Raw genomic sequence first — 21,160 nt, 5'->3', positions numbered from 1 at the left:
AAAAAGTGTCAAGCTCATTTAAAGTATTCCATTTGTCTGCAGCCATAAAGAAATGACACATTAATGAACTTGGTCATGCTAAAAACAAAAGACCAACCCAATTTTTCCAGAATATGAACAAATGGATCCTTTGTCATAGATCGTCAGGTGTGCTGTGGAAAATTATTCAATTTCTAATTGGTCTAAAAATTGTAATTATAATATATTTATAATGTTATGCAAACATAGTATAAAATTATATAATATATTAAATACATTATATAACACAAAACAGTAGTTCTAATCATATTGAATGTTTTGTTTTATATTTGTATTAAAGACACTTTGATAAGAATGACTGCATAGTGCATATCGTTAATTACACTTTTTTTTTATTCACACTTTTGTGTATTTGATTCCTAATAAAAACATTAATGTAGACTGTTAATTTTTTTTATTAGAAAGTAGAAATATGAAACATCATAAAACCCGTTTGTTTTTTTTTTGTTTGATTCCTATTCAAGACACTTTGATTAGAATGACTGTATAATGTTGATATAGGCTACAAAGTTTCATTTTTTAATGATGATGAGGTGGTGTGTCTTGGAATTGTTTTCAAAGAAAAGATGTACCTTGGCTCAAATAAGGTTGAAAAACACTGCCTTAGCATAGCCTATCAGTAAAGCATATGATCGTGGGTTTTTGTGTAATGGCGTAGGCATCTATCGAGACATGTGTCATAGTACCAGATAAAAGATGGGGTTTGGTATCTGCTGAAGAATCACTATAATAGGTAAAGGTGCGTAGAAGAAGTGAACATCTTGTTCAGTTTCTTCATAAACACAGGCACCCTCCATAAAAGGGCGTTTCCTATTTGTTACCGCGGTGTGATTAACAAATAACTGTGCGAGAATCATCAGCTTTGATGTTAACTCAGCCAATTAAAATAACGGTGTGCGTCTTCCTCTTTTAGCGAACAGCCAATGGCGGGGCGTCATTGCATTGAAGGGGCGGGATGATGCTCGGTTCAGGAAGACGGGCAGAAGTGAGGCGGAGATGAGAAGTCATCATGCAGTTAGCTCGCCGTTAGCTTCCCCGGTAGCCTTCTGACTGTGATGGTCCCGGTGGCCTTCAGTACATCATCGTTTAGTTCTGGACAGACGCAGCGATGAGCCTTTGACACCAAGAATGGACATAAGTTAACAATGACGGGAGAGAAGAAGAAGAAGAAGCGGCTGAACCGCAGCATTCTTCTTGCTAAGAAAATTATAATAAAAGATGGAGGAAGTGTGAGTTAAATATTTATATAGTTTCGTTAACTTGACGCATCATTGAATCAAACTGGCTGTAGACAGAGTTGATATTGGGTTGTTTATGTGTAGAAACAATGGTGGAAAAGTTTTTTTGTTTTGTTTTTTTGTTTTTTTCAGGACAGTTGTTAGTTCGTAGGTTTTTTTGGGCTGCCGCTGCTGTTAACGGTACCAGCACAGGAGCTAAGTGGCTAACACCGCTAGCTGTGTGTGCTAGCTTTGGCCTATACGTTTACACGTCAGCTCAGGTAACGCTAGCTGGCAAATCTCTTTGCTAATTTTGCTTTGTTAAAGCTAATATTTCACAGAATCAATCTCTTCATATTTGCTGTTATTGTTGCCGAAGATTAACTGTTAATGATACATTTTATTGCTTAAATATTGTATAGCTTGTTCCTGTTAGCTGATGAGCATCTGTGTTTAATTTGGTCTGCACGTATGTTTACCTATATTCGTGTGAGCTAGATCATGTATGAATTACATTCAGTCGCTTCTTAACCAGCAGAAGAGTAAGTTAGTTGATATTTGAGTTTATTTCTGGGCCAGACGTCAAAAACCGGTGGCATAGTTCAACTGGTGTCCATTTTATCTAATGGCCAACTTCCAACTCGTTCCGAGAACTGTTAATTATAAGAACGCTATAATTTGCAATGTCATTACAGCAATTTGAGTACCTCGAATTTAATTTACGAAATATATATATTTGCTATGTCGCAACAAAAACAAGCGGGTGTACAATCACGGAAGCTAACGCTACTAGCTCGTGTAGTGATGTCACGATAATCTATTTGAATGCTGCCGTCAAATGTCAAGATAAACAGAATCTTTAGTCATCCATCAGTGTCCAATGCAGCCATGTGTTTGCAAAGAACAATAGTTTTCAGCGACGCGGTCTAAAAGTCTATCACCATTTACACGGAACACCAACTAAACCTGAACACCTGGCAGGGTGATGTTGGGTAACACTCCTGACTTAGTTTAAACATTGACTGTAGTTGTTAAAGCTTTGGCTGACTTTGTTTACTATTCATTCTGCTTCGTTCATTGAAAGTGACTTTATCCAGTACGGACTTGTTATATTTGCATACTTACTGATTCCTTCCCAAGGAATATTTCACAGGTATTATTTGTGAGTTTAAAATGCATGTGTAGTGCTTTCTGGACCAGTTGCTTTGTTTGGTTAAGCACAATCTAATATGTATGCACACTCTAGGCCTTATTTTTTAAAACGTTCATATGCTCTTACGTTGAATTAAACAGTGGGACATGTAAGCTACAATTCATACAAGTAAATTTCTGAAGTTATTTTGTCATCCTGACAAATGTAATTCCATATTAAGAGACAGGATTGGTTTAAAGCTGATATCTGGAGTTTCTGAGAAATCTTTGTTTATGTATGATTCTTTTGAAATGCGAAAAAATAGCTAACTAGTCTTTTACTATGGTTTGCTGCCGGTGGTCGTTCATTTACATTAATTAATATAAGTCTTGCCTTCGTCCTATAGACCCCTAAACAAAAGGAAACGAGCACCGTGATCGCCCAGCCAATAGGCATTGACTTCCTGTTTTTGAGACTGTCAATCAAAGTGATTGCGGAACTGTGCAATAACAAGGTCACAACAGCAAACGGGTGAATATTATTTTGGCTCTTACCTGACCCATAAACCTATATCAGTGCGATCTTATGTCCCACGATGCACATGCAGAAACGTAGAGGCGTGGCTTCTGGTAGATTGCAGAGGCAGTGGGAGCAAGTGAGTCCGTTTAGGGCGGGACATTGAGACATTTCTCAGAAAGTCCGGATATCAGCTTTAAGCTTTTCTTGAACATGTTTTGCTTATCCAAAAGGGTTCTCTAGTGCTGAAGTAGCCACAATAAATAATGGACATGTATGTCTTGATGTGGGGGGAAAAAAAACATTTAATGTGCTATATTAGGTTGTACACTTACCAGGAAAGATACATTAAAAAATCAGTGCGCATACAAATAGATAAAAACAAGTTATTGTAGAACTGAAGAAGTGTTCATATTTCAAGTGTGTCACAAACAATGACTAAATGCAGCGTAATGACATGGTGAGTTGGAATCACTCGGCCTGCATTGACCAACCAAATGTCAGTAGAGCAAGTTTTTTGTAAATTAAAGCTGTTTGCTTTGTCTTTACCACTTGTAAAGTATGTATGAAGAACTTTTGCATTGTGAACTTTAAGTCTTCAAAACACTTTCATTCAATTTTGCAGGTAAGCTGTCACCATGCTATCACAGTATGGATGGTGGTTATTTTTGATCGTTTTGCTCGCTCCTAAAAAACAAAGATTAAGAAAACGTCAGGGTGTGTGTTGTGTAATCAGTTGGCAATGCTTGAAAATATTTTAGGAATTTCTTGAAGCTACCAAATGAAGAGTATTGATGGTTGTTGTTGTTCATATTATTCGGTTTTGGTTTCAGCACCTCTAAGTCTTGTGTGGATCTCTTTAAGCTCCTGCTTCATCAGTTATCATGTTACTCAATTCTGACCACTGAGCCATTAATGTTTTCCTTTCAACATTTAGCTGTAGAAGATAACAGGTTTGAACGCTCAATTATGAACGCTAATGTTTCTAAATGCATAGGTGATTTATTATTATACAGATAAAGTTCCTCATTTTACCGTGAACCTGGTTGTGTGCTGATAACCTTTCCACAAAACGTTGCAGTTAAAAATAATTGTATTACAATAAAAAACCTATTGCTGGTTGTTTTTTTTTTTTTCTCAAACTCAGATTCACCCTCTTCTTGTGGTAAACCAACATCCTCTTTCAAGAACTGAGGATGATGTCTGAAACATCAGTCCTGCTCAGATTCCATTCGTGTCTGACACTACATTTCCTCATTCATAATTGAAGAGCAAAAATATCATTGTTAATCCTATTGAAATTATTAATTTTTCTAACTTATATTGCAACACTAGATTTAAATCATGAACCCAAACAAGTGAAGCACAAATGCTGACTGTTGCTTCATTGTGACATCTGTCAGTTTTTGCCACTAGTCTTTTTATACAGGACGATGCACTTTGCTACAAAGTGTGGGAATTGTTTGAGGATAGCAATCAAATTTTAAGGCGTTGACTTGTAATTTAAGATTCCTGAAAGTCAATTCAAACCAGCATCTCTTGGATAGACAAACAAGTCTGACTGATGCATGCCCCCAATTGATCACTGTGTAGAATCTGCTGCTAAACCTTTAGAGGTCACGTGTTATAGCTGATCAGTGTAGGCTCAGACTCAATCTGAATACCAATAAACAGTTTTATTGAAAATAAAGGCTTTTCAAAAACCAGTACAAAAATAACCAATCACAAGACTCAAAGGTGTTTCCTGTTACTGTGGCATATGTTAGTTCGTTAGCCACCTTTACACTCTAGTAAATGTACAAGCAAGAGCATACAATACGGTTAGAGATATTTTACAAAATAAAATATTATTGGATTTGGAAACTTTGCACCATTGCTATAGAATTCTTTAAGATGTTTCTGTCGTGGTTTGTGTATTTTCCTTAATTGGTGCATTCTACGTAATCCTGTAAATTTATGCAATGAGCATTTTTATTTGAGTTGAGTTAGGTTGAACTATAGAGTAATTCTGTAAAAACATTTTGTTAGTTGGCAGCACAATGCCTGACATCCCAAGTATGAATAAACTTCTTGGTAGGGGGGAAAATTCCTTGTTTTTACATATATTGAGCCACACACAACTACATCTTAAGCAATTTAAACCATTTAAAAACGAACGCTCCTAGTTGTCAGCACTACCAAGGCAACACATTGCGTCGCTGAATGTGATTTCACCAAAGAGAACAACCAAGATTTGTAATGCTTGTCCTGCTTTGCACTAGATAACCAATGCAAACATATTCAATTCAAAGAATTATTCATTACATAATATACAAACTAGGGCTGCTCAATTATAGAAAAAATTATAATCACGATTATTCTAGTCATAATTGAAATCACGATTATTGAAACGATTATTTGTCAACCAAAAAGTTATTTATTTTTTGTACAAAAAACAAATAAAATCCTTCAAACACTAAAATTAATTATGTTCACTTTTGCACAAAACAAAACACTTGTTTTTTTAGCGAATAAAACATGATTTTTTTTTTTAACATTGTTAATAATCGTTTTTTCTCGATTGTTGTTTTTGTAATCGTTTGGTCATTCTTACTTTTTGTGTTTGATCTGATTTATATTTTTAATCATGACTTGCGCATCTTTAATCTGCTTGAGAAATTTTTTGTTACAAAACTCCTTTGTTCGAAACTATTAATTAATTTTCAAATGGTCTCACAGTCTTTTGAGGCAACTGATGGATTTAATGATATTTCAACTTAAGCTCTGATTTTTCTATCAACAGGCACAGATGTGGCACTGAAATTATTGTCTGTCAGTTGATGGATCCTCTGTTTACATTCCCTTGTCTCTGCCTGCATGTAGCCTCAGGGGATCGGGGAGCCCAGTGTATACCATGCTGTGGTGGTCATCTTCCTGGAGTTTTTTGCATGGGGTCTCCTCACCACTCCAATGCTCACGGTAAGCACCCGTGCACACTTGACCCACTATTATGTCTTGATTACAAACTCACCCACTGGTTCAAGTTTGTGGAACTGAAAAATAGTGATTTATCAAATCATTTTTTCCGTGTAAATTTTGCTTTGTGCGGAATAGCTGAATAGGATGCTTTGGATAATAATGCATTGGATTTATGTATTGTCTTTCATAGACACTCAAAGCGCTTTATACTGCATTATTCTTTCACTACACACACAGTGAGTGGTGGTAAGCTACTAGTATCCCTGTTTTTGTGTTGTCACACTGGTACAAACTCTCTTAAAATGGATAATTTATAAGAAAATCCACACTACAGCTTATTAATAATAATAATAATAATGGATAAAACAGTGTTTTATTTTATTTAAATCATGACACTTTGTAAATTATTATAACTTTGATAAAACAGTTTTAGCTTGAGGAATAAACTGTAAATGCACATTGGGAGAAAAAAATGGACATATTTATCTTTATGTGGGGGGAGAACCATTTAATATGCAATATTAGGTTGTACACTTGCCAGGGCAAGATACATTAAAAAAAAAATCATTGAGCATGCAAATAGTTAAAGGCAAGTTATTGTAGAACTGAAGAAGTGATCATATTTCAAGTGTCACTAACAATGACTAAATGTAGCATAATGACATGGTGAGTTGGGATCACTCGGCCTGCATTGACCAACCAAGTATCAGTAGAGCAAGTTTTTACTGTAAATTCAAGTTCTGTTTGCTTTGTCAGATCACTAGCACTTGTAAAGTATGTGTATTAATAATAATAATAATGGATAAAACAGCATGTGCTCAATGGTCAAGGAAACCAAAACTAAAGGAAGTCATCTCTTTAATTCATTCAAAGCATTTTAAAACAAATTTCTTTTACGTCAACATTCGGGGAAAACGTGAATGAAAAGGAGCAGAAAGAAGTATAGCTTTATAACATCTTCCCCCTCTATAAAAATAATTGCATTAAACAAAGAAAAGGAAAGCAGTCATTGTTGCATCTTATTTAAAGAAACCACAATACAGCTACAACTAATTTGATTTTTAAATTAATTTTCAACATGTAAACAGAATATCATAAGAATGAAAGAAAACAAAACAAAGATTCTCAACACAATTTTGCAATTCATTTTACGTTTTTGAAAATGAGTGGGAGGAAGTACATACTTATTTAATCCCACCCTCTACCCATGAATTTCTTTTTTGTTAATTAAGTAGCTTCTCATTACAATAATTAACAAACTCTTCATTTCACCTTACAAAGTCTTACAAATGACCTTTGAAAAGAAAAAAAACACACAAATTCACAGTTAACATATACCAAAATACAAATTTACAAATGTAGCAAACGAACAGCACCATTAATAAGAATTATTCTCACTATATTTTTTGAACACTTTTTTTTTAATTGCTTCATGCATGGACAATTCCGACCTGAGTTCCGCATCCATCTTTTCCTGGTTGTACGAAATCTTCCTTCTCCTATTTCTTCAGCATAATGTTTCACATATTGACGCAGGCTGTTTATAAATTATTTTTGGTTAACATTCTTTTAATTATTTTAGCATAAATCTGCCTTAACTAAATTGTATCTTTTTTATATATATGTCTACATAACATTTACGTTTGGATAAATGACATCAGGAAATAACTGTTATCTCAGCAAATGTTGAGCAAACATCTGCAGACCATATGATTTGTGCCAGACTGGCTTATGCAACTCCAGCTCATTTGTAGCCTCTTGTTTGTAGAGGTGGCTGTGCAACTGTTAAGCACTAATTAGTCAGGGGTTTATCGCCCTCGCCGTCCCTGGGCAGAGGCAGGATTTGCATTTTGGACTAATCAGAGTGCTCAAAGATGAGAAGGAGTGCTTGGCTGCTCCCAGTAAGAGCCCTGCTTCACCAGTATCCAGCAGCAACACACGGCCCCAAGCTTTGTGTGTGCTGGGTAACAGGGTCCCACAGGAAGATTGGGGATTTTCAGCCATGACACAAGTTTTTCACATACTGTCCAAATGAGTTTGGAAACAGAAGCAATGTTTTCCAGTTCCAGGGTCATTGACACTTGGACTGTTCCCTGCTGTGGACTTTAAGCTCACGATAGATTTTGTGTGCGTAAAAGTAGCCATACTTTAAAAATAGCATTCTGCAAAAACTTTTATTTTCTTCTTTTTATAATAAAAGGGCAGCGTTAGCTTATGTTGCTTTTAAACAGAATATTTTTCTTTTTTTAATTATTGCATTGTTGATTTTTCAGCTTTTTACACATCTGTAAATGTGGCATCAATCTTTTCGCATAATTTTTCAATTTTTCCACCATACATTTTGAGGTTTTCCTCATTGACAATTTTCTCAAATGCAGATTTTTCAAATAATTAAATGGATCCATTACCATGATCAAATCTGTGTTTACTCTGTAACACTTTACAAAATATCATGAAATGATGAGATGACGGAGTGGCACGAACATAATCATCTCCTGCCAAATGAATGTAAAACTTCTGTGCTAGTTAAAGAGAGCCATAATGGAAAGTTGCTTATTTTTAAGTACAGTGACTTGTTTGGTTTCGGATTGTAGGAAGACTTAATCTTATCCAGGAAGTTTAGTATTATTTGTGCCATAGTATATAGTCATCTTATAGATGTAAATCGTTCTTTTAATCAGAAAGAAAATGGGTTCAAAATGGTGGAAAAGGTGGTAAAATGGGATTTTTAAAAACCACAGAAATTGGTTAAAAGTTGCAAATTAGTAGCCAAAAACGGACAGTAAAAGGGTTTAAAGTGTCAATATTGGCTTAAAAGTGGCTGAAAAAAGTAGGAACAATTGATTGCAACTGGCAAATAATGGGCATGACAATTCGTGAATGTGGTTAAATTGGCAAAAACAAGCATGAAATACGGTGAGAATAATGAATCAACATAAGAGACATTAGGTGGGAGAAGTGGTTGAAAGGGTTTATAAGTGCCAAAAAAGTCTGGAAAGTGGAAAAATGTGCAGGAAAGGTATTCAAATTTGATGGAAAGGTGGGAGTAATGTAGCAAAAGTGTATTAAAAAGGGCAAAAATATGGCATGAAAAAGTGATGAAAATAGGTAAATGTATGGCAAGTTTGTTGGAGTTGCAGAAAAAGGGTAAAAATGGGCTAAAAATGTTCAGAAAATATTCTTAGTTTCCTAAAGGCATCTGGGGACCCCCTCCCTGTGTCTCGCTGCCCCAAAAATGAGTGCACTGGCCACTGCCATATTATTTACTTGCTGAAAAGTGATACCATTATGGCCCATTTGTAACAGTACAGTGAGAGTGAGATAGGACTGAAGTGAAGCTTATGCGTCACGCCTCACTGCTTTGAGTCAACACATCTGTAAATGATTTGGTTGTTTGGTTTGCCTATCCTTTCTCTAAACGACGTTTAATATTTTCCCGATTGTGGAGCTTTGAAGTGTTTCCAAGTTTGAGGCAGATATTGTTTTTCTCCACCACACACTGAACATTTACTGCATTGGTACCAGGATGAATTCCATATAAAAAAAGAAAATGCTCTGCAACTTGAGAACCATATTTGTGACAGAAGTAATCATTGCTTTCATTTAAGCTGTGGTCATGAATAACTTCTATGACCACACACACACACTGAAACTGGTCGTTACACCAGTTTAGGGAACTATTTAGGTTGTGTGACAACTAAGAACATGTTGTTGCTCACGTTCATTCTCACGTTTTCTCTCAACCATCCAAATAGGAAATGGTTGCCTTAGGAGTTGGGTATATTCATAAACATGCTTTAGTTCTGAGTTAAGCACCCACATGAGGAAGCAGTCATGTGACTCTGTTCCTGTTATAACACTTTAATATCCATTCCAAAGAGATTTTGCTTTTGGTTGAGGGGTAAAATAGGGGTCATCTTTTCAATTTGAAAGAAAAAACATCAAAGTGCTTGCGGTCTGATCCTGAACCAATAATAATATAATTTTAGAAAATATGCTCAAATATCTACATAATGCTCTGGAAGTTTTGAAAAGCCTCATGAATAGTTTCTTTATTGTTTTTTGTTGTTGCATTTGGGATTATTATAATTTTGCATTAAGACAAATTGTGGTTTATGATCTGTGTACGTTGTACAAAGTACATCTGTTTTTCTGTGTGTTTATTCAAAAGGTATTACACCAGACATTTCCCCAACACACATTCCTGATGAATGGATTAATTCATGGGGTGAAGGTAAGCGTCTTCTGTGCACCTAAACACAATGGTGCGCTCTTTGAATTGTATTAATGTTGTGTTAACAATAGTATTTTTTTAATTCTCTTAATTTTGTTTAATTTTTTTTATATAGACTTTGATGTAAAAGATTAAGATCCTTCAGCCTTTAAACTGTCAAGTTGCCTTTTTTTTGTTAATTAATTGCACCGATGAAATTAGGAAAAGTCATGAAATGTAAAGAAAAAAATGAAGCCAACTATTGTTTTTTTTTTTTTGAATGATAAACGTTGAATGGGGTCAAATTGATCCCAAGGATGATAAGAGGGTTAACTACTTTGCTGTTTATCGTGGTTGCTATTTATCATCCATCATGTGTCCAGTGGTACAATGCCCAGGCTGTGGTTTTGAATGACCTGTGCTAGGCCTGGGCCGATATAAAAGATTTTGCTGGACAATATTCACCCTCAGCTCAGGTGCTGAGGGTGAACCCTCTTGTCATCCAGCCTGTTTGGAGGCGAAAGATGAGGAAAACAAAATGCTAGACTTGGCTTGGTTGCTGGCCATGCTCAGCATCCCCGCTTCTTCTTCTGATCACACCGCTTATGTCTCCTCCGCTGGCGGACATCGCGGGTAAGATGCTCCGCTGCTTCACAGGCCGCTGGGTGTCGCCGGCGTAGCAATCTGAAGCTACGTAGTAGGTCCAGAGTTGCCGCATCTACCGACTATAACTTTGATTTGCCTAAATCTAAGATTGCCTGGTGGTGGTATACTATTTTAGAGTAATTACGCTGTAGGTTCACTGAGAAATTATTAGAACTGACTTAGTTATCTGCTGTTTAATATCCGTTGCTAACACTAGCCTCTGCAGCCGACAGGCGCGCCGCCAAATACATATGAATATGTCAATATACTGAGGCAGGCAAACTTATTGAGTTCATTTTATTTACCGTCCGGTTAATTGATTTATCGATTATCGGCCCAGGCCTAACGTGTGCTATGTATTTTAGAAAGTGCCTATTTGTACGGTTGCCATACGGACAACCCCCGGTGCTATTGGTACGGTTACCGAAGTACACGTACGTAGTGGTTAGAGTTAGGTTATAACCCAATATCGCAACAATTTTTAGGGTCAGGCTTAGTCTTAGTCACGGGACCTAAACTGACCAATGACTGACTTATCATGTGACCTAAACTGGTCAAATAGGGGCGCTGCGTATGGATAGAATGTTGGTAAATTGATACGGCAACCGTGCGGATAGCCACGGCCTATATTTTAATGGTCTATCAATATGTCATGGATCTCCAGTGCGTTGTCCTTTTATTTTTCCCAGGGTCTGTTATCATTTCTGAGCGCTCCGCTAATCGGAGCTCTGTCAGATGTATGGGGACGCAAGTCCTTCCTGCTGCTCACGGTCTTCTTCACGTGTGCACCCATTCCACTGATGAAGATCAGCCCATGGTGAGTTTCCAGTGCTACAATGGTGTTATACGAAAACTTTTTAAGATAAACTTTCCCAAAGCTAATGACTTTCCTGTTTCAGGTGGTATTTTGCAGTCATCTCCATGTCTGGTGTCTTCGCCGTCACCTTCTCAGTGATCTTTGCGTATGTAGCAGACATCACACAGGAGCATGAGAGGAGCACAGCGTACGGCTTGGTGAGGAGATCCATGAATAACATTCCACGTCTGACATTAATACCAACGCTCCGTGCTTATTCATGTTTCATTGCACCTTCCATCAGGTGTCTGCTACCTTTGCAGCCAGTCTGGTCACCAGCCCGGCCATCGGAGCCTACCTGTCTGTGGCCTACGGTGACATGTTAGTGGTGATCCTGGCCACGGCCATCGCCCTGCTCGACATCTGCTTCATCCTGGTGGCTGTGCCAGAGTCGCTGCCAGAGAAGATGAGGCCAGCATCATGGGGGGCGCCCATCTCCTGGGAACAAGCTGACCCATTTGCTGTGAGCCGGAATACAAAGAACGCTATTGTTATTTTTCTGCTGCTATTTTCTACTTATTATTTTTTTTTTTTTTTTCCTCCAGTCTTTGCGAAAAGTGGGACAAGACTCCACAGTGCTCCTCATCTGCATCACAGTGTTTCTCTCCTACCTCCCAGAGGCCGGCCAATACTCCAGCTTCTTCCTTTACCTCCGACAGGTAGCACACTCTTCTCTCAATAATTCATGACTTCTGTTTTGTTGGTATGAACTGGGTGAGATTTGTGAAAGGGGACGATCATTTTAGGAAGCTAATTTTGTTCAGAAAAATTACCACACAACAGTAAGCCAACAGTGAAGGCTAAATGAAAACTGTTGTACCTTACTCTACGGCCACATGATGTAGGCCTATTTGGAATGTGAAAATAACCACTGCATTTGCAGAAAACTTTCCTGTAATATTATTTTTAAATGTGCCAAATAAAAATGAATAAAATGTTAATTGTTTTCCGATATCATTTTAACATAAAATATGAAAAACCACTAAGTGCTGTCAAAATGTTTTTGTACAGCAAATAAAAGCAGGTAGGACTTTACAATTAGAATTTTGAGGCTCCAATTTTGGTGACCAAAAGTGTTTTGATGTGGGGGTTACATTTTCCCCACCAAGGAAAGAAAATAATTCAGTAGGACCTGTAAACCAGATATAATTCCCATTGTTAAATAATTCCCTAGGTATGAACATTTATTTGATATAGAAATGTATGCTGGCCGGACTTCTGTGGCTACTCAGTTAACTTTAAAAGGTAATAAATTGACTTGATGCAAAATCAATGGGAGGTATAAACTGGATTTGGTTGCTGTTGCTGCAAAAATCAAATGATTGTTGCATTAACTTGCTTAGTTGCTAATTAATAGGAATAAGTGAAGCACACTTTACTACTTTTTCACTTTTTAAAAGGAAAAAACATTTTACAAATATCAGTCAGCTGAGAGGATGAGGTGGCACAGCAATGACTGGGCGTTCATACAAATGCTTTTCTGCTCATTGTACCCTTTAAGGTATAGGGTAGTTTTAATGTGCTGTACAAACTAAAGATGGTTGAGTTTGTGTCAACATGTTTGGATGAACCAGTCTGGCTGGTCTGTCACAAACAGGCTCCTGCATTTTGATGAAGGTATAGTTGGTGTTATCGTAGACCAACCATGCCTACCACGCCCTGCAGCCTATTTTATCGACCAAGGGGAATTTTTTTTATTTCCCTTTGTAGAAGCTGGCCGACAATGTATTTGGGCTAAACACACCTGCAGGAGCCTTTTGTGAAAAAGCCAGAGTTGTAAAACAAAATAAACGGCCTCCGATACTTGGAATGAGTTTGTTATGCTGGTTCAAGTCCTAACCTGTATCGTTCGCCCTCAGGTTATTCGCTTCACCCCAGAGACGGTGGCTGCCTTCATCGCCGTAGTGGGGATCCTCTCAATACTGGCTCAGGTACAAACACAAAGAACTTTAATGGAAGAGATCATCTGTAGTTATTTGTTTTCATGCAAAACAAACAAACATATTTTTCCTACCAAACTGAATTTATTTCTTTTTTTGAAGACAATTTACATTTATAATGTACAAGCATATATGGTCTATCCATTCCATCAAAATGATAATTCTAGCAGTGACTTTATCCATTTTGTCAAACTTGAGGCGTGTAGGCCAAATCTGGCCCTTTAGATCATCCAATTTGGCCCATAGGATGAAAGTTAGAATGGAAGAGAAAACATGAATAATTGCATTAATTACCAAACATTGAAGTTGTCGCCAGTCTTATTTTATTGTAAATTGTTCAAATAACACATTTTTCTGAATTCTAGCATTTTCCCACAAAATTATTTTAAATTACTAAACAATGGTCACAAAATCAAGTATTTAAATGTTGATCTTACAGGGACTAATACCGTCACTTATTGCTTGGATTATTGTCAGTGCCTTTCAAACTCTTATACGTGGAAGTGAAAACTAGGGCACATTAGTATTAAAATTCTGTTTTTTTTTTTTTTTTTTTTTTACTAATTTGTGGCCCACTTCAGCTCAAACTGCATGTCATGTGATGCAGTGACTCGTGATGATAACACACCCTCTGAAAGTCGGTCGTAGCACTTTTGGCTGCTTACAAGCATTTTTGTCAACTTTTACCTTGCTAAATGTCCAGTATTATATTATGATCTTTTGATAGAGCTTGAAATTCAAATTTTCTACAGGTTCCCTTTAACAAAGCAGGACAAATATAGCGTCAAGCTAATCACTATCTTGAGTAAATCTCCATCAGAGGATTTATGATGAAGTTAACTTGATCATGTGAACAATCTAAAGCTTTTATGATGGCTTGTTAAATCAGAAGCCCAAGTTTTTATGCTTTTTTTTCTTCTTTATATTAATCACGAGTATTAATTTAACAGTAGCATGTGTTTCTATAGAGCTATTCTATCAGTGAAACTCAAAGCAAAGCTTTTAACACCAGTAAACATTTTTACGACTGCTCTTGCTTAAAGAGTAACTAAACCCCAAATCCAATTCTTTTTTCTGCTGAATACATATGTATTTGGATATTAAGTAGTGCTGTCTATTAATCGTAGTCCCACTCTTCACATTTTAGTAAAAGTATTTTAATTTTGCATATGTAGTTGTAAAATGTGAGTTACTGGCCTCTAAGGGTTGAACTCCAGCTATTACAATTGAGTTTTGCTGTTTGTTGAAACGGATTCTTTAGATCTTTCACTGTTGGTTCCGCCCCTCCTATAAAAGCTGGGAGGAGGGTTTCCCCCAATCACAGCCCTCAGTGAGCAAAGTCTCTAATTTCATCAGAAAAATGTTGAGTACTTTAACATCACAATTCTTCATATATATGTATATATTTTATTGTTTTTCACAAACCACAACTTGAGTGGCCTGAAGACATTTGTACTCTGAAGAGTGTTCAAGATTGCTTGATTTATGTGTTAAAATCTAAAAATTTCTCTGGGGGAGGATCCCCCCCAGACCCCCCTCAGATGGATTTTTTTGGTCACCTTTTTCATGCCTTTGGTATTTGCATGTCTGATCATTGTGTGCATTACCTTCTGTCTCTGTGCACAGCGGTGTGGGCTGACTAAGTGGCCGTGTCTTACTGCTACAGCAGTAACGCCTATAATCAAGGCATTTTTTATTTTTTCCCGTAGAGGCAGGTCAGGAGAATGCAGGGGTTTTGTTACTCTATAAGGAAACCGTTGGTGTATGATATGAGACAATATCTGGTTAGCACATCCTTCCTAGAGTGCCACTGCCAACTGGATTTTTACAGTTCAATTGCACATTTTTTTTTATTTTACCATATAAAGCTTTAATTTGAGGCTCTATTGACTAGCCAATAAAAGTCTTCCCTTTTCTCACGTTTCCCCCAGACCGTGGTGTTGGGGATCCTGATGCGTTCGATAGGAAACAAGAACACAATCCTCCTCGGCCTCGGCTTCCAGATCCTCCAGCTGGCCTGGTACGGCTTTGGCTCTCAGCCCTGGTATGGTCATTTACTTTTTTCTTTGTTAATGAAACAGGGTTCAGTGTCACATGTATTGTTTGTACAGTATATGCAATGAAGGAAAATCCTGTGAGTCAGTGTGTTAATCAAGGGTTTATTTCCCCTTTTGAAATGTGTTTAAATGAACCTTTGACTTATTGTCACATTGTTGTGTTGAATTTCCTCAACAAACCACTAGAGGGTAGCACAAGCTCATCAAATGGTGTGCAACAGGTGGCACAGAGTTTGATTTTGAAAATAACACTGAAAATCACTGCCTACCGTTAACACTAAACTGTTTATCAAGAGCTTCTCTTAGTCTGTGAATTTTAAGCAGACTAAGACCCTGACAACTATTAGACTCATTAGTTTTGTGTTGGTTGCAGTGAGGTCACACCAGCTTCAGTCTCTGTTGTTTTGGCCTCCAGCAGAAGGCAAAGCAACTGAAATCTACCAAATGATCCCCACATGGTTCCTCACTGCCCCTGCGTGGTAATCAATACCCAGAAAATCCAATTAAATGAAGGTCACGTTGACCTTGACGTGCAATAACAGCTGAAAACTTTGTTCAACAGGTCCAAATCCACTTCATATTTCTTAAAGGATAATATGTGCTATCAGTGTGAGGGCTGTAAATGTTTGTACTATTATAAATGCCTCGTCTTTGTTGCCTGTAGGATGATGTGGGCAGCTGGAGCCGTGGCAGCCATGTCCAGCATCACTTTTCCCGCTATCAGCGCCATAGTGTCCCGTAATGCAGACCCTGACCAACAAGGTAATTGTTGACAGTAATTCATACCAGGCCACGCCATTGCTAATGTTCCAGGTACACCCACAATACCTTAGCTTTGGGCATGCTGTGTCAAAACTCAAAACATTGCTCAACTCTATTTAGGTATTATGTATGGGTTTATTATTGTGATAGCTCAGCAACTGAATGTCTCTAATCACGTTTTTTGCTGCTATGGAGGAACCAGAAGGTTTTTGTTGATATTGATTTGTTTTGTTTGCTCCAGGTGTCGTCCAGGGCATGATCACCGGGATCCGAGGCCTCTGTAACGGTTTGGGTCCTGCCCTGTATGGCTTTGTCTTCTACCTATTCCATGTGGAGCTGAGCGACACAGACGGCTCAGGGAAAGAGGGCAAAACCAACATGGTCAACCCCACTGACGAAGTGAGCATTGAAACACACACGGTTCAAGGTGTCTTCCAAATTAAACAAGGTCACAGGGATGTAACAATTCATTTTAGCAACGATTTGAGTCACGATTCGTTGTTGGCGATTTGATTCAAGGATGCTATTAGTTAATTTTGAACAGTTAATAATGCATCCAGTGTAAATGTGAAATAGTGTACAGTGCAGGTGAAGGCCTGGTGGTTTATATTCGACACAGTGAGCGACTCCTTTAAAGCCAAAGTGTTTCCACACACTGGACCCCAAAGATGGATTGATCCATTTCTTGCCCGCCGGCTTCTCCGTTTTGTTTGCCTGCTGGTGCGTGTCACGTGACATCACAAACGGCAACAGTCGCCCATAACGTCTTTAATATTAAAAATGTTCTCTGCTGTGCCTAAATCCAATGCGTTATTTCCATGTATTGTAGCTATCGATTAATGTCATCCAAAAAGCCAACTTGCCGAGCACAGATTGATGTAGTTGGATTGTAGGAATCTAAATAGATTCATTTATCTCATGGATGAATTGTTACACCCTTAGTCATTACAAAACAAAAGGCCTGTATTTGTTTCCTATGCAGGATTTTTTGTTTTGTTGTAAATAACTTGCTGATTATTATCGTCTCTTGTTCTACAGAGTGCCATCATCCCAGGCCCTCCCTTCCTCTTCGGTGCATGCTCGGTGTTGCTGTCCCTGTTGGTGGCGCTGTTCATCCCGGAGCACACTGGGCCCGGCATGAGGCCCGGCGCCTACAAGAAGCACAGCAACGGGGCACAGAGTCACTCCCACAGCCCCCAAGGCAGCGGGGCCGAGGGCAAGGAGCCGCTGCTGGAGGACAGCAGCGTATAACCTCAGCTCACGAGGGCAGAGCCAGAAATCCCCTCAGTCTGCCCTCAGAGCGCCACCACTCTCCTCTCAGACATTTGCACACATTTTGTCACAGGGATGAGAGTCGGAGAGAGAAGACTTTTTGTGTGTGGCAGCGATGTGGTCCTTAGCACAAAACTGGGCTCTCCTTTCTCTGCAGCCCTATTTTTTTTTTTTTTTTTTTTAAAAAGGAGCGTGAACGGCCTGTTCAGTGTGTGTGTGTGTGTGTGTGGTTACTCCTGGGTGAAGCTGAGATGGACTCCAGTCTGTGGTTTCTCTAGAGCTGTAAAAAAAAAAAAAAGGCCTGCAACCTGCAGCAGGTCGTCGTCCTTCCTGCTCCTTAAGGGAGCAGAATTAGATTGAGTGAGTAAGCTAAAGCGTTAACATTACTCAGTCCAACTCTTGACATTTCAGTCTCAATTAGTCACGCACCTGTGCTTAGTTTGTGTTGAGTTATCCAGGACCGCTACACAGCTGCTCCAACTGAAGCCTGTGACAGGGAGACGCTGCCAGACACCTAATGACTGTCGAGCAATTGCGATATTTCAAGGAAAAAAAAGCTTTGATAAAGGACCAGACTCTGGTTGAAATATCATACTCCTCGTTGAGAGGCGATGAGACCACTTTATTAAGAAACCGTTTTCAATGTTTACTTGCCATCGTTCTGATCCGTAGGACAACTGGGGTCGTAACTTTTACCACAGTTCAAAAAAACCGAAGGTTAGTTGTGCTTCGACTTATTTTGAGACTCAAATATTGCCTTGAAGTGACTTAAGATAAAATATATAAATGCATTACGCAACCTATATGAAGACCGAGGTCTGAAAAGGCTTTGTAATCTCACGCTATTGCTCCCATCGGAGCCGTTACACTTTTTATTCCTTTGTAATATTGTCCTTCCTGTTACTTAGTTTTCACACAATCTGTCACCATCAAAGTCAAGACTTGCAGAACCATCTTTTCGTTTGTTTTTTTTTTAAACTGTAAACGCTCTTGGACTATTTGTAGCCTGCGTGGCTCAATCCATTGGCACTGAGTCTTTAAAATTTTATCATTAACACAATATCAGTCTGCTGTAGGATATTCAAAGATTGTGTTATAGAACTGTAAAAGTTTCAAACTGCCAAACAGTTGTGTAGAAGTACAGCCTATTTCCTCATTCGGTTCTTCTTTTTTTTTTTTTATGTTCTGATGTGGAAATGTGTGGAAACGCTTCAGCTCTGTGATGAACATCAGTAGTACAGTACATACTAAAGGAGTACTTCAGAGAAGGAGTATCAGACCAGAAACGGCACCTTTTTGTTTCATACAAATGTTTCCCAACCTACTGCCTAATAATGTTAGTTTGTTAGGGCTTTTTCATCCAAACATGTTTGTCGTCACATTCTCATTCTTGCCACAGTTCCTTGACCTTTCAACATGATTGACCTGTAAACAGCACCACCTACTGGCATTGTGCTCTGGATTTGACAGGATTTAGCATAGATTGTGCTTTTTAGACTCCATCGTGCAGCCAAACGTCAAACCTGGTTAAAGTGCAACAGATTTGAACATTTCAGTTGACGGCAGGCCTGCGTCTGCTGCTTTTGGCGTTTTTCTGCCTGGAGGCTGTGCTTTTGCACTGGAGTTGTACATATTCCTGAATTTCATGTCAGTAGATAATGCTGTTTTTTCCCCTTTGATGTTTTGCTGCTGCATCCTGTTTTAATTTATTTTTCTTTAAACATAGACCCATTGGTTTATTGATGGTGTTGCTAGCAGTGGGTTTCAATCTGGACTGAAAACTTTCTAAAGTGCCAAAAAAAAAAATGTTGTTTTTTTTTTTTTTTTTGTATTGTATGTGTGTGATTGAGTGAGGTGTTTGGTTTAGTCTTTTTTCATTGGCTGAGAAATTTAAGTTTTATTGCTATTTTTAAGCTTTCATAGCTTTTAAAAAAAAAAAACATCATGCAGGCATTTGAGGGTTCTGTCAGCATTGTGGTTGGCTAGTACGTTATCCAATGTCTTCCTGCCTGTTTTCATCTTCATTTGATAACAAGCATTTCACCATGATTCAGCTCGTTGTTTAATATTTTTTGTTTTTTGTTTTTTTCTCCCCTCCACTTTCACCGGTAGACCACAAGTCACTGAATGTTCCAGGTCGAACTGGTCGTGTTGTCTACACTATGACCTTAATGTTTTTACTTAACCTGTCTTAGTTTTTATCATTTCAGAGGTGGATGTTTATTTCACAGGATGTCATTAGTGCAGATTTACGAGAATCATTTTTCGTTATTTTTTCAGGACCAACGAATACGTCAAAAACCACAAAACCATGAATTGGAAAGATTCTGCACCAGGGCCCACATGCACTCGTACAACCTTCAATGTAGTAGAAATCAGCTGTTCATGCAGCAAATGTATATAATTTTTGCTGCGATGAGCATGTTTTTGGTCTATTTGGTGGTATGGTGCAAATCTCAGTCCTATATATTTCTCATAACCTACCTGCTAGCCACTCCCCTTTTAGTACAATGTGGTGTGCGGCCTGAAACCCCTCCTCTCTGTGTGCCTAAAATTAGCCAAGAAACGAGTATGGCAAAGTGGTGGTTATGTAAATATGGGAAACTAATGACTATTTATTAAAGGTTTATTGTAAAAATACATTGGTTTTTGTTGCCTTCTGTGGGACTTTGGGGTGGGGGGGGGAACTCAATGGAAGCACTAAAAACAATTTGCCCCCTGGAGTCCAGGTATTTCATCAGTTTAGTGGTTGTTAAATTAAATTTAATGTTTTCACTAAAAAATGTATCAATTATTAATGCATTAGTTTATCTTAAGACATGTCATTTGATTTGATGTGTTCAGCTTTGGGATGCATATTTGGGGGTGAACATGCAAACCCTAAAAGCATTTCAGCCCCAACTACATAACTGGAATAGAATAATACATTGGCTTTAAGGCCATTGGGAGTTTTCACCTTTTGCAATTCTTGTGTAGGAACAGTTAGTGTTTTAATACCATTACATTTAGTTTGGTTTTCTCACAAATAGAATGTTTTAAATATTGTTTGGCTCAGAGAGCAAAAACCTCCACCAAGCACCAAATATCCTTGTTTGGCTCAGTGATCCTGATCACAGTACCATGACCATTCACACTTTAATGGCTTGGAAGAAATGTCCACTATCAACAATGGTAGATGTACTGTATGGGCACCCACATGTTTTTTGAAAAATTGCGATGAAATGAACAATCTGGATCCAATGAGGATGGAACTTGGTGGGGTTATTAAGGAACTGTCAGATTAAATAAAAATCAGTCAATTACAAATTGTGATATGAATTTTTTAAATTTCACCAGTGATGGACGGATATTTTTAAATTTCTTTGATACAACCAGAATTGGTATATTAATCTGTTTAAAAAAAAAAATCAATATCCATTAGGTACTTCTAATTCTACTAACATTGGTAAAAAAAAAAAAAAGGTAACTGTAGAACAGCATGACAAGACTGTTAATTAGGCCCGAGTGCCAAGAGCTGACGAAGGGCCTCTTGCTCTCATAATGGCCACAATAC

General features: G+C 38.0%; 1 protein-coding gene across 1 annotated transcript; it reads left to right on the top strand.

Moving 5' to 3' along the window:
- Nucleotides 1-992: 992 nt before the first annotated feature.
- mfsd14a2 (major facilitator superfamily domain containing 14A2) lies at nucleotides 993-20,247 on the top strand. The gene is made up of 12 exons (XM_028472871.1): nucleotides 993-1,268; nucleotides 5,767-5,862; nucleotides 10,034-10,096; nucleotides 11,410-11,537; nucleotides 11,620-11,734; nucleotides 11,821-12,039; nucleotides 12,122-12,235; nucleotides 13,436-13,507; nucleotides 15,448-15,560; nucleotides 16,238-16,335; nucleotides 16,577-16,734; nucleotides 17,374-20,247. The coding sequence occupies exons 1-12, from the start codon at nucleotides 1,185-1,187 to the stop codon at nucleotides 17,584-17,586; spliced, it is 1,473 nt and encodes a 490-aa protein (XP_028328672.1). The 5' UTR covers nucleotides 993-1,184; the 3' UTR covers nucleotides 17,587-20,247.
- Nucleotides 20,248-21,160: the final 913 nt, after the last annotated feature.

This window comes from Gouania willdenowi, chromosome 17 (assembly GCF_900634775.1).
Source record: "Gouania willdenowi chromosome 17, fGouWil2.1, whole genome shotgun sequence".
Taxonomy (NCBI): domain Eukaryota; kingdom Metazoa; phylum Chordata; class Actinopteri; order Blenniiformes; family Gobiesocidae; genus Gouania; species Gouania willdenowi.
Note: the sequence above shows the minus strand (reverse complement) of the source record. Positions and strands in the feature narration are given on the sequence as shown.